This window comes from Polistes canadensis, unplaced genomic scaffold, assembly GCF_001313835.1.
Source record: "Polistes canadensis isolate GaletaPanama2010 unplaced genomic scaffold, ASM131383v1 scaffold_41, whole genome shotgun sequence".
Taxonomy (NCBI): Eukaryota; Metazoa; Arthropoda; class Insecta; order Hymenoptera; family Vespidae; genus Polistes; species Polistes canadensis.
The window spans coordinates 558,289-575,341 of record NW_014569588.1 but is presented as its reverse complement, the minus strand read 5'-3'; the positions used below and the strand labels follow the sequence as shown (position 1 = coordinate 575,341).

The 17,053-nt window shown below is 36.3% G+C and overlaps 1 protein-coding gene across 1 annotated transcript in view; it reads left to right on the top strand.

Annotated features, from left to right (window-relative positions):
* Positions 1-17,053, top strand: part of LOC106784821 (UPF0489 protein C5orf22 homolog) — a 435,726-nt gene that overhangs the window by 344,785 nt on the left and 73,888 nt on the right. Inside the window, exon 6 of the mRNA XM_014744760.1 lies at positions 16,431-16,546. Within this exon, the coding sequence (XP_014600246.1) occupies positions 16,431-16,546 (116 nt within the window). The remainder of the gene's footprint in view (positions 1-16,430; positions 16,547-17,053) is intronic.

Below are 17,053 nucleotides of genomic sequence, written 5' to 3'. Positions count from 1 at the left end.
GGATAACGCCTATAATACGTGGATGCTCGTGGTCTAACGGATCTTCCAGAACGAAAGAGAGATGCTGAGTTTCCTATCTCTATTTTTTCCTCTTCTTATTTCTTTCTTCAATTCTCCTGCGTTGACTCATCTGTTAAATTATTTTCGTCTTTTTCAAAATTAATGTTTATCATTAATATTGACTAACACGTTTTTTAAGATAAAATAAAAGAGGAAGAAAAAAATAGAACCAACTAACGAAGACCTTAAAAAAACTTTGGAAGGTTCGTCGATTTTGTTATGTTTATTTCACGGTTGGCACATGTGTTGGACGAAACCTTCCTTGGGTACTGGTCTGATCTGGTCTGGACTAGTCTTTCTCAAAAAACTCAACGTGATGGAAAAACTCGTTTGAAAAAACGATCAAGACAAAAATGACGATGAGAAGAGAAGAGAAGAGAAGGGACCCCTCGTCAATGTACGTTTACGTAGCGATCCTCTCGGTCTGTTTTTCTTTTAATTGTGCCAACAAGTTGTCCTAGCCATGTTACACAGGTGGATAACGGTATGAGAATGAGAGAGAGAGAGAGAGAAAAAAAAAGACTAGAGAGGATAGAAGAAGAAAACAAATAGAGAAAAAGAAAGAGAGAGAAGAGGAGTCTGGAAGAGAAGAGAAGAAAAAATAAAGAGAAAGTACCAGCGAGGTTGGCAGCTGTTTTGTCGTATGTGGTATATATCTATATATATATATATATATATGTATATGTATATATGTATGATCTCGTACGATACCACAGCACAGCTTTTGTACATCCTGACAATTTTTCCCTCTTGCTGTGTCCGGACGATTACGCCGACGACGACGACGACGACGACGTCGGGAGAAAGGTTGCGGCGCGAAATTAAATTCCTAACGAATTCCATTACATCTCTCCTCTGCTCTATGGCAGAAACTTTGCAGGTTACGAAAGCGAAAGTGGAAAGAAGACGAGAGAAGGAAGAGAAGGGGATCTGAGGGGATGTTGCGAGTTCCAAGGATGGCAAAAAAGGAGCAACTCGTGACGAGTGCGGAAGCGGATGTGGCGGCGTCGAAGCCAACGACGCCGGCCGAGCAAATGTTTCAACGTCGTAAATTAAACTGCAAGAAAATCAAGCTAACGCTTACGTTTCTTTTCAACCGAATGTTAGAATGGCCCTTTTATTTAGCTTATAGTGATTCATGATTAACATGATCATGATATAGATCAGAAATAGATCGACGTTGATGAATCAATTAAACCGTAATCTGTGTGTACCGATATTCATTAACGTATTAGAAAGTGAAGTGAATAAATAACGAACAACGATATTCACTTTTTCCTCGATACTCTTCTTCCTAATTACCATGATTGGTAATAGGATATATTCATACCTTGAATTGGAAAAAAACCATTAAGTTCCTGTAATAAGAACGTACGTGTAACATTTATGAGGAAGAAGATATACCTAATATCAAATTATAAGATTATAAAAAAAAAAAAAGATAGCAAAGAAGAAAATTAGAGAGGGAAAAAATGTAAATGAGTTTAGTATATTACATCGATATACCGTGAATCATTCTTTTTCTTTTTTTTATTGGTAAAACCACGAGAACGGTTGTTTCTAGCTTACCACAGAAAAGTATGCATCCTGACGTTAGTGAGTTATGCAATGGGCGGCCAACGAAGTATCAGAAGCCACGAGCGATAATACGTAGCAGAGCGTTAATGAGTTACGTCTGCAGTAATGAGTAATAAAGGTATTCTTTTGCACAATTTCGCTTTTCTACGAAGCCCACTATTTCTCTTTTACTCTCTCTCTCTTTTCTTCTTTCGATGTTGATAAACTCCATAATGGGTTGCCTTCGGGAAGATGGCTCGATCCAAAAGAATCTATCCTTTTAAATGATACTTATCCTTGTTAAAAGGGGTATATCTTGTACATAGTAATATCACCCATTATTTCTCCGATATAATTTATTTGATCGATATTCACAAGCATTGCCTCTTTAACAAATTATTTGAATATTTTCTGAACCTGACGTAAGACGAGTTTAACGAGAAATTCGTTTATATTTTAATTCGATTTAAAAAAATTGTGATATATTACAATTTTTTTTGTCTTTGACAAAAATTGTGAAACTAGTGTTAAAAGTGATGATTACTCGAATGCTTTCTTGAGCAACGAAGAGACCCGAAGCTGACCGAGGGGTCTTACCCAAGAAAGCAAATAAGCGAGTATCTGCTTGAAGGAAAAGAAGTCGCCTATTCGGAAACATAAAATCCAGTGGAAGAACTACTTGGTGCCTTTGTCGTCGATATCCTACTGTACGGACCCATAAATTACATCCCTCTTGCTAACCTCGCTCGCCACGGATCTGAACTTTGCTGCTATTGGAAATGTTCAGCATTAAGTACACGGTGACTCGAGAAAAGCCTTGCGAACGATGCAATGAGCAAGATTAAGCTTTGCTATCGAATACTCTCTCTCTCTCTCTCTCGGTCTCTTTCTCTCTCTCATTTTGTGTGGATTCTTGCAAGAATAAATGACGCTATGAGAAATAGAGAATATATTTAACGTGAAATATAATCTTAGCTGATAAAAGAAAATATGAAATAACGTAAATAGAAATGGGAAAGAAAAAAGAGAGGAAAAAAGAGAGGAAAAAAGGGGAAAAATGTGCATCCCGTAATATCTAATCATTATTTTTTTCTACGAAATCCGGTATTTATCTTGAAGACGTTGAAAAATGAAAGACACAGCTAGTTGTGTCGATAGAAGAGAAGGACTGGTAGTTCGAAAAGAATAAAAAGAGGAAGTGGAAGATGATAGCGACGACGAAGTCGACGAAGAGGACGAGGAGGATGAAGAAGAAGTAAGAAGTCGTAAAATGTAAACGCCGGATGTACATACGTTACATCGGTTCTAACGACCGATCGTAAAGAAGCCGACGGCGTATCCACAAGGTATTGACATTTATTTAAATATCTCCATCTGTTCCCGTGTAAAATGGCTAGCGTGATACAGCAACTGATATTAATAAGTAAAAGAATTAACCGCATACGAAATGCAATGTGTTTTATAACCACATATCAAACAACTTAATAACATAAGAACTATATTGACAAAAAATTGCTGCTAAATTAACATGAAATCATCTTATATAACATCGTCATGAAGATGAATTTTCTTTTCTTTTTATTCATAGCTCGTCTTTCGTCATCGACTTACTTCAATTATCTTATCTGTATCGGTAGCAGAATGTAAGAATAATTCATACTTCAGCACAAATTATAGCTCGAGGGATTCATAACGATAAACTAGTTTAATGCATCACGTACTAGAAAATTGAAATTGTCATATCAAATATAATAGTTCAAATATTATTACACCCGGTTAGTATTTATACTCTATGTATAATATGAACGATGTCATATCTTAGAAAATTGTCATCGGTTAAACTATCATAGAATATGTTAATTTATAGATTAAACGTTAGATTGATAAGTTTCTTCTGATAAGATCTTTCTCTTATCCTTGCAACTTATACTATTTCTATTATTAATATAGCTAATACATAAATTTTGTATCCTTCTGATAATAAACATTATAAATAACTACTGGAAGTAAAAGAAAAGAAGAGAAAGAAGTAGAAGAAGAAGAGATCACGATAAAAGTTATTACAAAGTTAACCATGGAACTGTTTAATGAAGATCGTCAGAAATAATGAACCAAGAAGTTAACAATTTGTCAAGCTGAGCGTTGGTTGATTCTTGCAGGATGTCGAGGTCGATCGAAATAGAGATAAGTTCGATTGCTAATTGCGCTATTTCGTAAGGAAATAAAATAAGTAATTATTATATCGTTTAGTACTATTGCAAATGAGTCTAACCTTTTTAACCAATCGATCTCGGGGAAGAAATTAACAGGATTTTCCCTTCCATTTCGTTATAATAGTTTCATGACACGTACACTAACTTTTTATACGGTCGGTACAAGTAATGAGCACGTTAAATAGACTTTCAGATACGATTACTTTCCAGTCATTTGCAAGTACCATTTGGAAGTTCTACTATTTTGCAAATATTCCTCGTGAACGATCTCGTCATTTCGAAATAGAATTACGTGGTAAATCGAGACGTAGTTTGGACATTTCTATTATACCTAAGCAAACCTTAAATCTTTCTCTCTCTCTCTTTCTCTCTATTTCTTTCTCTAAGATTGAAATACGTTTCTTACGAGCGGTCATTATAATAATCGAGTCTCGTAAAGTACTTAACGATTCCGTACGCCACGTCAAACCGACAAATCGTGTTTTAATAGAATCGTCGTCGCGTAATTTAACTCGTCGAGGAAACACACAGGATCATAGACGTTGTATCATGCTACGAATGAAAAGCAATAGACTACGCGTAAGAAGAAAAGGGTAAAAAAGTATTAGCATTAGGAACAATGGGTGCATTTATCTTTTCAGTCCTGTACGCTATGTACATGTTGTACTTTCTTATCGTTTCTTCTACTCTCCTTCTTTCCCTCTCAACATTATCGATGAATATTACACCGGTATATATTTTTTCGATGACACTTTACAACAATTCCTTGTATTTATGAGGCAAACATTAAAATATTACTTTATACTTTTAAAAAGTTATAATATTTAATCTACTTTAAATTGTATTTTGAATATATTTCGATAATTATCGAAAAACGTAGTAATTCTAATCTAAAGTTTTCAATATAATACATACAAATTCGTAGGCGTTTTCACAAAGATATGTGCGTAAGATTAGTTCACACAATATGTATTCGGCTATGCGAACTCGCGCAAAGTCTAGTATCGCTATGCGAGATATTCGACACACCCTCATAGAGAACGAGCTCTTATTTATCGTCCCTCCTCAGGAGTGGCGCACGATCAGTTCGTCGGTCGTCTCGTTCCGTGGCGATTTCTTTTTAAGATTTATCAATCTTTCGATTACATTGGCACGCCGATGTCGACGTGCTCGTAGCTTCTTGCTTTTCTTAGCAAGTTAAGAGCCGGCCGGTAATAAGGAGCCCTCTCCTCTCACCATGGAAACGAGCGAGGTCGACGGTGCTTTATGGGGGTCGCGTTCCCACTTGTGCAACCGCTTCATAGTTAAAGTGTTACACGAATGCATATAAACGACTCTCTCTCTTTCTCTCTTTCTCCCCTTCTTCTCCTCTCTCTAACCCTCCCATTATTCTATACTCGTTATACTTTCTAGCCACAACTTTGTCCTTTACTTTTCTTTATCTGTGTTTCTCACTTCTTCCTTTACCTTACCCTTTTCGAACGATTTCTTCACTTTTCTTGAATCCTTCTTTAACTCTTAATCTATCTTTTTCTTTTCCTTTTTTATCTCTCTATTTTCAATAATTTATTTTAATATTTATGTTCATAATTTCCTATACTTTTACCTACTTAACTTATTTTTCGTTAATTAGTTGGATTTTTTTTTCTATATATGTTTTATCATCTATTTATCTTTTAGTAAATATTTTTCTTCAACATTTTATGTGGAATAATATGTTAGAAGAGTATGGTTTTTCCGCTACCGTTTTTATTTTAATAAATTAATCAGAAATATTTTCCGTTACACGCAATACGATTTAAGCTCTCACGAACGGTTCGATTTAACTTGAGCTCATGGTAAATCACCTAAGAAACCTCCCGGTGAACTCGACTTAATTCAATATTTATCAGAGTTGTTCGTCCGCTCATGGAGAACGCGAGCTAGTAGATTTGTACTCGCTATCGGATATCGCGAATCCGTTTAACCGCGTATCTATGTACGTTAAGCAGAAAACGTAGCGACATCAAAGCTTATTAACGCTACGACATTGATCGATTATATTCGTGGAAAGACCGAGTTCTTACTCGTTTCGTAATGATAATCCTCCAGAGGTTAATATTTTTAATAATAATTACACTGTCATAATTAATCTCGAATTATTTGCAATATATGATTGTATGATTAACATATATTAAGATAAATTCATTTGTTCAATTTTTATGTTCAATTTTTTTTTAATACTCAATCTTCAATACACAACTGTGATTCCTACGTAAAAATAAAAATGAATACGTAAATACAAAGAGATTATAATAAATACTTAAATACAAAGAAAATTGAAAGAAAAAGAAAAAGAGAAGAAGAAAGGAGAAAAAAATCAGAAAGAAAGAAAAAAAGAAAGAAAGAAAGAAAGAGAAAGAGAGGTAGGCGGCTCACGAGCAATGCTCGGCGACTTTATCGTTTATTAATCGTGCGACTGTGATCGATTATCTCGAACGAGAATGGCCATTTCCACGCAGAGGATAGCAATTACGACCGGTTCCGCAAAGGGTATTATTAGGTGCGCCCGCCTTCTTAAAACCGAGTGTTCGTTAAGAGGAGAGCCTACTTGCGCTTAGGAACTTACAAGAATAATCACCAGACCTACGACAACGACAGCCAATCGACGAGAGTTAGTCTCGATTTTCTCTCATTTTTCTCCCTCTCGCCTGGATTGATTTATAAAGTATTAATTGCGAGGATGAAACGTCGAACCTTCCTGACAAATTGAAATCAAAGAAAAAACAGTCGTATTTCATTTTGCATATTGTTCCCTTTCGAAGCTACACGTATCTTAAACAACGTGTCACGATGTTGCTACACACAGCACGATAATGAAAATTAATAATGCTACACTAAATTGTTTGGATCAAAAGAAAAATAAAAACGAAGGAAGAAAGAAAAGGAGAGAGGGAGAGAGAGAGAGGTTGTGCATTTGCGATTGAAATTGCAAGGAATTACGTTCGGTCGATTTATCGAATGAGAAACTTTGCGGCTTACTCGCCCTACTCATAAATATACGAGAAGATTGATTTTCCTTGTTAAAATGATCATAAGTAGAGAGTCTCATTTCGCGCGACACGCTCGATTTGCATTAGATTTCGATATGAACACCTGGAAACACCTGAAACCCCTACCCCCCCCCCCCGCCCGAGAACCTTGCGTTCTCTTCCATTCTCTCTTCCTCCTTCTTCTCCTTCCCTATCACTATTTCCGTTCTAAATGAACGGTAAGAATGTAATTAAACGTGGTTATTAGCTGCCTAGCGGCTAGTAAAAAAATCGATACTTAGCGTGTATCTTGCACTCGTCGACAGGTTCTAATTACATCGCGAGTGGACTCGTAGCGCGGAATCAACGATTCACGCTCTAATTCTCGATGTATGTGTATTTATGTAAGTGTACGTGCGTACGTGTATGTGTGTACATTTATATATATACAATACAATGGTTACATATGTTGCCGTACATATATAGCTTTAATAAACACAGGTGAACCTACACGATGCATGCATCTCGATGAACAGAAAAAACGTTTCACCGAATCGACTTCGACCTTGATCGTATTTCAACTTGATACCTTGTTATAGCTAGCGTTACGGCTCAACACGTTGAACGGTTCGATGTTTTCGTTTTATTCTGTCTCTTTTGTTTCTCTCTTTTTATATTTTTATTTTATTTAAAAAAATTTTTTTTAATGATTACCGGTTGCCACCTCAACTACACACACAAAAGCGTAGGTAGATCGTATTATTTTGTTTTCTATTTGAATATGATCCGCCGAGTACTTCCGTTGAATGATTTTCTTTTACTGACAAATTGATAAATAACATATAGTTAGTGGAAGATAGATAGATCCGAAGAAAGATAATTATACAATGTTATATTATGATTAGAATATCATTCGTATACGTAAACAGACTTAAAATTAGTTGATTTGTAAATTGATCTTTAATCGCGAATTTCCTCTGTCGAGGTTTCTTTTATTGCCTCGTTAACCGTTTTAGTGCCAGGAGTTTTGAAAAATCTTTGTCGGATTGTGCCATGCAGTGCGATAGCGCTTCGTTCATTTATCTCCTTTTTTTCGTCAAAATATGCCGCTTGACGCGCTTGCGCTTCGTTTCATCAGTCATATCAGAAGCGTTACTCTAAACACTCAAAGCTAATTCGGAGCGCGTTGGGAATTGACGATCATGACCAAACATCGCAACATATTTCACCACGTACGCTGCGTGGCGCTAATACGGTTAAACGTTTCAATGTTTTATTCAAAATATATTGTTTAAATAAGTTTATAATGTGCAACGTTTACCATTGCTATGTCCAAACGCATAAATATAGATTGTAGGAACTTGGCGTTGAACTATTTTTTGTCGCAATTAAATTGGTCCCATTTCTGGGAAGAACAATCGCGTTAAAGTATTTTATACGTGCGACAAGTACTCGAGTATACAGGAAAAAGTATAAACGTAAGTGTGGACGATTATAAGACTCTCGAATGGACGAAGAGGAGGAAAAAGCAGAAAAAGAGAATAAGTAAAATAAGAAAAAGTAAGCAAGTCTCGAGACGAACGTTGATACAAATTTCCACGGATGATCCTCTGCCGATCTTGGCATTTATTCTACTTGTCTCTTGACTCTCGTTCCGAACGATCTTCACGATCTCTTCTAGGTATATAAATCAAGTGAAGGAATAGCGACGGTCGTTCCTCACAGCGACCTTTCGCTCGAGCTAGGCACTCGTTTGCAGAATTTATTGTCTTACGTCGCGGGAAGCTATGTTTATTAGACACAAGATCGATCCTTTTTCTGTTCGTAGTATCGATTCTCATTTCTTCTCGATCTTTGATTTATCAAATTCAAAAAAAACAATTCAAAAAAAAAAAAAGAATAATTGTTTTCTTTGATCTAAGAAGAAGAGGATACATTTTTCTTCAATTTTTACAACGATTCGTTTCTGAAATTGTAATTCTGAAAACGTTTTCGTGGATATATTAAAATAATTCGACAAACGAGAATCGATAAAATCAATAAGAAATCATTTTTCTTTCCTCGATCGAATTAAACTTGGTTTTCAACTAACGCGGAACGTTTATGATTATTACGCATTTATTATCATCGTCGTACTCGTGTAATTACAAGTCTTGGAAATTCCAATACATTTAAGTAGATACTTTAGGACACGATTAAGCCGCGATATACCTTCAAATCGATGTTCCCCAAGGAGAAGAGTCTCTCGAGAGAGGTGTGAGGTTAAACGATCGACAAAACGATAAGGCTAATGAGCTGTTACGAGCCTTTCTCTATTTTATTCTTTCTCCCTTTTGCTCGGTGTAGTTAACCTTTATACACTCGCAATTTTCAAAGCCCTTGTTGAACGTCGACTTTCTCCATCTAAGCGTCGAGAGTTCGCCTAATTACTGAGAAGTATAAACGGCGAATCTTTGCATATCTTTTTTAGACGACGATATTTTAAATCGATTGAAGATTTAAGTCAACGTATATAACACGCACTGTTTTTCTAATTAATAAGAAATCAATTTTAATCGTTATCAATATCGATCCTCGTCGTGAGATTCTTTCAACGCGACTACCAACATAAAATGTTTTTCTAATCGCGTTTAGACAAAATTTATTTAACATTCGAAAGTTCGTTCCTTGTCGTTCGATTTTTAAATCGATTAGAAAAAGATTCAAAGAAAAACAAGAGAAAACATTTAAACTTGCGTACCTATATCGATAGCCTTTCGTTCGCTTCAAATTTATTAAGGAAAGTTTAACTTATCATGGTTGGTTAGTTCGTTGTAATCATTAATTTCATAGGATTGCCGAGCGAATTAGTACGAGCTTAAAACGTTGACGCACGATTAACGAGCGAAAGCGGCAACCCTCCTTGACTAACTTTTTTTTCTCTATCTTTTAACCAAACGGTATCCCTCGAAGGATTCAGATTACAAAATCGAGTTGTTCTGTGCTATTTAAAGTACATGTTAAGTTTTAAAACTAATCTAATCTTTAGACTATTATAGTGAATGATATCTAATTACCATGACATTAAAAATAATATTAAGATAATTCAAACTTAGCAAAAGTATCGGTAAAACTCTTGGATTTTAAGATTATGTTTTTCTTATATAATCCTGCTTTCTCATCAACAAGAAGAACTTCCCTCTAATCGCGTTATTTCCGTTTTCTTCGTTGCCCTTCGTGCAACTTTAAAAGAATAAAGTATAGATAGATAGATAATAAGGGTATTAGAGTAGCGGCAATGCTAGTTAAGTACAACGTGACGCACTTTACAGCACGCCAAGATCGATGGGTTATTTCCAATAATTATTTCTAATCACGGCGTGACTCGAAGATAATCGAATAGAGAGGGGTCTTCCACATTAGCATAATCACATTATGCCGGTGTATTCTGGCCGTGTGTAGGCCGATCGCGAGTAGGATAAACGAACGTGCCATATTACGAATATGCCACGACGGAATTCCATCTTACAGGCTAGTTGAAAAAAAGAGAGTGTAGAGAAAGGGAGATAAGATGAAGGACGAAAGAGAGAAAGGGAGTTTCTATTCTTTCGGTAATATTGAAACGAGTCAATTATCGATATCTTGTTTTCTTATCTTCGTCACTCAATCTGTCGTCGTCGTCTTATTTTCTATTCATTTTTCAATAGAAAAATTCTTTTTTCGCATTCGTACAGTCAAAATGATTGAGAGACATCGAAACTTGATATGTATTGTAATTTTGAAATATCTCCGAGATCACGTTGATATGCTTAATTAATACGATTTTCTCTCCCTCTTCAAGCACACCTCGCTTTACACGGCTAATTAAACACACAACACGGCGTGGATAATCCCTTTCGAGAATCGATTAACGAAACAGTGCACTCTCTTATCTAGTCGTTTATTTCATCGATAAGCGTTGTATCTTACGTTCGCTATCGGCTACTCGCCGACTGAAACTGTTAAGAGAGATAACATGAGGTGGTCCATGTAACTAAAATCACTTGGATGTTAAGATAAATACTTCGTTTAAGAGAAAAGACTGTAATTTATATTATATTATTCGTAATCTGAAAATTGTCTATCATTTAATTGAATAAAACTCTATTTATTTTAGTTATAAATACACAGATCGGATTAATTTTTAAAATTTCGAGAAATATCAAATATTTAAGTACGTTTTATATATAATACATGGATAAATAATGTAACATACTTACGTCTAAGGATTTTTTATTCAATTTTATATGTAGAGAAATATTAATTATTATGATATTATATGTAGAAACGTATAGATAGACTATTCTGTATTTATCTTTGTCGAGGGGGAGGGCTTGACGCCCGATTGATTTAATCTTCTGGGATCGTCGTAATATACGATCTCGCGGAATCACCGTACCCGTTATATTCGGTCGGCGTTTGATCATTAAATTAGAATCTCTACTGCTCGCGGTATCTCTTGCTCTTAATTAGTTATCTTCCATATTAGCACAACGAGTAATTCCATAGTGATTTATGAGTAACGTGTATTATAAGTATGCGACTGAGTTACGTACCCGAAGCGATTCTCTCTTTCTCTCTGATGAGCTAGACCAAAGTCCGCAAAACTCATTGCAACGTTGAAATTGAACGACCGACTGAAACGTGCTCGTTTCATTCGATCTTTTTTGCATCGTAAAACAGTGCGGTTTATCGATACCTCGCGACAACGCGATAATCGCGACCAAGAATTGTATATCTTATGAAATACGAATAACCGTCTATGGTTTTGGTCCGCTGACCAATCCACTTTTCTCTCAACATATTTATTATTAACTATAAAGGAAAATCTATTTCCTATTTAAGAGACTCTCTCCCTACGTGAAACGCGATCCGATCTTGAATGACCTGCAACGTTTTGTTCCGGCACGTGCCTTTATCTTCATGCAATGAAAATTAGTGATGACTGATTTAAGTGAACGATTTACTAAGTCTACCCACGGTTACTCGAATATAAGTCGTCCACTTATAATTCACTTTTCTCTTCCTCTTGTTCCTTCTCATCTTCTACTTCTTTATCTTTTTCTTTGAAACATCAACTGAGAGAAAGAGAGAAAAAGAAGGGTCGAAGGGAGGGGGAAGGGGGGAGGAAGAGGGTTAACAGAAAAGGAAAAGAGAAAGTAAGGTGTAAGCTATCTCGTCGAGTGCAAAGAACCTACGAATCGTTTATCTGATAAATCTCGTAAGTCAAGAACACCTTTGAAAAGTACGCTACCTCGTGCTTCATACAATACCTCGACCATTTTCTTCGAGTACTGTCTTGTCTTTCTACTGCGTGTCATCTTCTTATTATAAAATGATTGGACACGTGCAACGCGTCGCGTCACGTCGCATCGCGTTAATTCATTGTACGTACTTTACAGATTTACGTCGTTGTAACTCGTAAAGATCTTCTCTCCAGATCTCTTCTACTTCTTCTTCTTTTTCTTCTTCTTCATTTTGGTAACTCAAATCTCGAAATATGTAAATATCTAAGCATCAAGCGTATGATGAAATAGCATCGACGTAAAAGTAATAAAACGTTTAAATTCTTATTCGATAATTCAAAAGTAACCTTTCTTTTTTATTTTTGACAAGTTGAAATCTATTAAACGTCAAATTTAAACACCGCAATGTTCGAGTACCAAAGTCCGAGCAACCTCGACGTTTTCTATTAGAAATATGATGATAATAAATTTATAGATGGCGTCTATATATTTTTTCGTTTTGGTTTATAGACGTATATGACATATGACAAAGATTTATAGGGTTTCCAAAGCACGCTTCTTCGAAACCTCTTTCGCATGCCAAAGTGTTTCCTCTCCTCCTCCTCTCCTTCCTTCTCTTCTTTCTACTCCTCCTTCTCCTCTTACGGAATCGAACAACGTGCAAAAGTCACCAACAGAGGGATCGTAAATCGCGATATGGCTACTTGCAAATGAATGAGAAATGACAATAGCAACGGGGGCAAGCAAGCAAGGGTAGGTCATGCCAGAAACGATCTCCGACCTCTAACGGTACGATTGTTTCTACGTATGTACCTACGTACATATACATCTATACGTTAGTATGTTCGGTCGTTCGTTCGTTCGTTCGTTACTCGCATGGAAAAAATGTTGAATAGGAAATCGTCGTGAGAGTTTTTCGATTCGCCAGAAATGATTGCGAAACTTCTCGGTAGTCGATGCTTACATGCACTCGTCCTGGCAAACGAATTCCAAATCTATCGAGGTATCTCGAAACCCCTATGAGAAACGTATTACGTTGCAACACTTACTCGTGCGTGCGAAGAAAGAATTCGGCGCCACATCGATCTCCCAATCTCGATACCTATCTGAAACGAGATAAGAAAAATTCATTTAATATTAATAATATCTAGTAGTTTATACGTATGCGTTTAATACGACGTACGAATAGATTTCTTTTTTTCTAACGACTTTTTATATAATATTTAGAAAATTCTTCGCAAGTCTTATTCATATAGTGCATATCGAACTATGGATAAAATATCAACATGATTATTTGCGATTTATATAAGGATTGACGGAATCCTTTTTTAAGGTTATCGGTTCTTCAGTCGATACTCGGATCGACGTGTTAATCACTTGCGTTATTCTCTTGATTCTACACAATGTACTTTTAGTACTGTAATTATAAGAACGAACATTGCTCCTCCCTATAATTAATGTTATCGCGGAAGTAGGTATTATCTCTGACATTGTATTAGTTGGAAGAGGTTACATAGAATAATTCATTTATTTTTTATTAATTCTTTTTAAGAAAGATTAAAATTAATTAAATGATTACAACTTCCGCGGGACTAGGTATTCAATTTTCTACGAAATTTCTTGACGACGTAATCGATAATAACTGTACTTTAAGAAAAGAACAAAAAAAGAGACGTATGAACAAAAGAAAAAGAAAGTGTACGTTAGAGTTCATTTTTGTCCTACTTTTCTTTTACGCTAACGAAAAAAGTGTAGGCATGCACGTATGGGCATGTACTATGGAACGTTGAGATCGATGGCGATGATGACGACGATGACGATGACGGCGAGGATAAAACTGACGTGGGAGAACAGGCGCCAAAGAACGCGTAATTGTTTTGAAAGAGAATCGAGCTGCGTCGTCTCTTTCGTGTGAGATGTGTGAAAGGCGATTCTCCATGAGTGCCTGCCTGCTCATGCTAATGTTACTGCTTCAGGCTGCTGCTTCAAACAGCTACTTCAGGTTGCTGCTATAGCAAGCAACAAAAACAGCGACGTAAACAGGTTTTATTTCTTTCATTGTAGGTAGAACAATCTGCGCTATTCCATCTTCTCTTTTAAACATCCGGTAACACCTACTGATATTGGGACAACAATCCTTGGGAAATTATAATCGAACGGTTTTGTTGCTACGTAGATAATGACGTTCCCAAAGATGCAAATTGACTACTTTACATGACTAATCCAATCTTAACTCACATTTTACTGTTATTCTTTTCAACAATTATACGTCAACGAGTGCAATTAAAATATACGTTTGATACGCCAAGCACGCATCTCATAAAAGAAGCTTAAGAATTCTTTTTATCATAGTTCCCATATTTATGCCATTATTTTTCGTTCTAAAGTATAATTTCGATCGTGCCAGCTTAGAAAATAAATTTTCTTTTTCTTTTACGGCGAAGCAAAAGGAGAGACAAGATGAGAAATACCGACGACGAACACGAGCGAGGCAATTCGAAATTTCGAAACAAGATGTATCCAATCGTAAGGTATTCGAGTGGAGGCACCAACAATGGAGATTATTAGCATTGGCTGAGCCGACTTCAAGTTGATATTGGTCTCTCGAGCTCCGACATATTGTAATCACGCGGATATATTGTGCTCGCGCAATGCGCGCTCTCGTCCCTCCTCCTCTCGGCTCCGTTTGTTTGGCTCCAGCAACGGCAGCAGCGATCAATGGCCTTCTCTATCCTCCCGATAACTCGATAATATTACACGCGAAAACCGCTTCCGACGTGCTCGCCCAGTCAGCGAGCCACTTGTGCGAGCAAATAACGAGTTATCGGAAAACCGATTTTATTTTCGAGGCCAGGACGGATTTTTTTCTCCCATTCTCTATTTTACCTCTTTTTTTCTTTTTTTTTCTTTTTTTCTTTTTTCCTTTTTTTCTTTTTTTACCCTTTGCTACACCACCTCTCTTTCTCTTTCTCTCGATTCTCTCGATCGTCTATTTCGCGGTACACGGTCACGATTGAAACTTGATACGTAAATTTATCGGCATCGATTCGCCGTCCGATGCGAAAACTGTGCGAAAGCCCAAATAAATCGAGCGAAGAGCCGAGAATCGAAAGCCGGTCACATTTTCACACGTTTCCCCAGTTACGATCTTGATACGATCTCTATCGTCAACGATTTTGTCGATAGAGTTCAAAGAACTCTCTAACGTGGAGCAGTTGAATTGTTTCAGAAATTGAGAAAGTGAAAAAGATTTGTTTATAAACGCTCGACAATGTACTAAGTAAATTACTAACTTTTCAAACTACAATAACGTCGAAATAAATAGTTGTCTTTTAACATCTCACCTAGTCTATATTTACGAATACTTTCTCAGGATAACTACAAGTTATTTTTTTCGCTCCTATAAGTTCTCAGGAAACTCTTTGAAACCGTAACTTAAAAGAAATAAAATATTACGCGTTAACGCTATTATAAATGAAATTTCACTTGCTTATTATTTATTTTACAAATAAGTAATGGAAAACAAATGCGATCTATTATTATTAGATGAAAACGATTTAAGTAATGGAAAAGAAAATTCGATTAAAATGAAATTTTAGTCATGATAGGGCTAAGAAAATCAAACTGCTTGGTAAGAGAAACAAATTCGAGGAAAGGTAAAAGTTAAGAGAAAAACGCGAACGTCCATTGAAATAAGTAACAATGAATGGAAGAAAGATTTTTCGGAGGATGAGAGTCTCGCGTGTAGAAGAAAGAAAATAACTCCTCGTTGTTCCGGCGACGCGCAAACGACTGCTCGCACCTTCAAAAGAGCACCCTTCGTGAACGTGACGTATGGAGGTGAGAGGTTACGCTCGAATCGTTTCTAGGAACGCCATTACGGCGGAAACATTACGTGCTAGATTTGTTTCGGGCCGTAGTTCTAACGACGTCCCGCTCGTTTCCTTTAACTTCTTTTCGCGGCTTGCTTTTTCCCGCGAATGCAAAAATCTCTCCCGAGAAGTAAGATTTTACGATAGGCCAGCTCGATTTCCAAAGGTAACGGCATTTCAACAGATTTTTTGTTCACGATAAAGAACATACCTAACTGTTTGGATTCCACGCATAGGTATTCTAATAAATTAGATTTACGATATTGCTTTATCGATAATCGAAATGCGAATGTTCAAGTTGTTTCAACAAAAGGCGTTGAAAACTTGTCTACGATAGAACAACTCTAATAATGAATATTGCAAATCTAATGACAAGATATTAACGATAACAATATAACATTGATATTCGTGCTTTTTTCCTATTTTTATCTATACTTTTTTCTCTTTTCACAGATTTTGAAAGAGATTACTCAGGCAAGAAGCGAACAACTCGAGGAATTGGAAAAGCTTTTTAACCATCTCCAAAATCATCACAATCTAAAGGACTACGACGGAGAGAAGACAGGAAGGTAAGTTAAAATGATTAAAAGATACGTTCTCTCGCATGCTTCTTAAATAAAACCGTACGTTTCCATTGATAGACTTTTATTCTTCTTATTCGTGTATTTCATCGACGAGAAAAACACGATTATCCTTGCGATACTCTCATACGTTGTTTCTCTTATATGCTTACTTATCTATGAGCCATGAGAAAATCGTAGTTTCAAGCATCGAATTCGCGTGAACTCCTATCTCTTTCGAGATTTCTATGCCAAGAAAGACAGGAATAGTAAAGAAAACGAAGAAATCGGAAAGCGAGTTTCAAGGAACTGAGTCAATCCTGTCGATTGGAGACTGATTAGGCGGTTGCATTCGACGATCGGAGATTTTCTATCGCGATGCATTTTCCTTTAAAGGTTTTGCTTTGTGCCGGTACTCTTTGCTTTTCCTTCCTGTTTCTTTTTCTTTTTCACTCTTGCACACACATATACACACACACACATACACATTCTATTTGCGCGTCCTTTTTTTCCTTC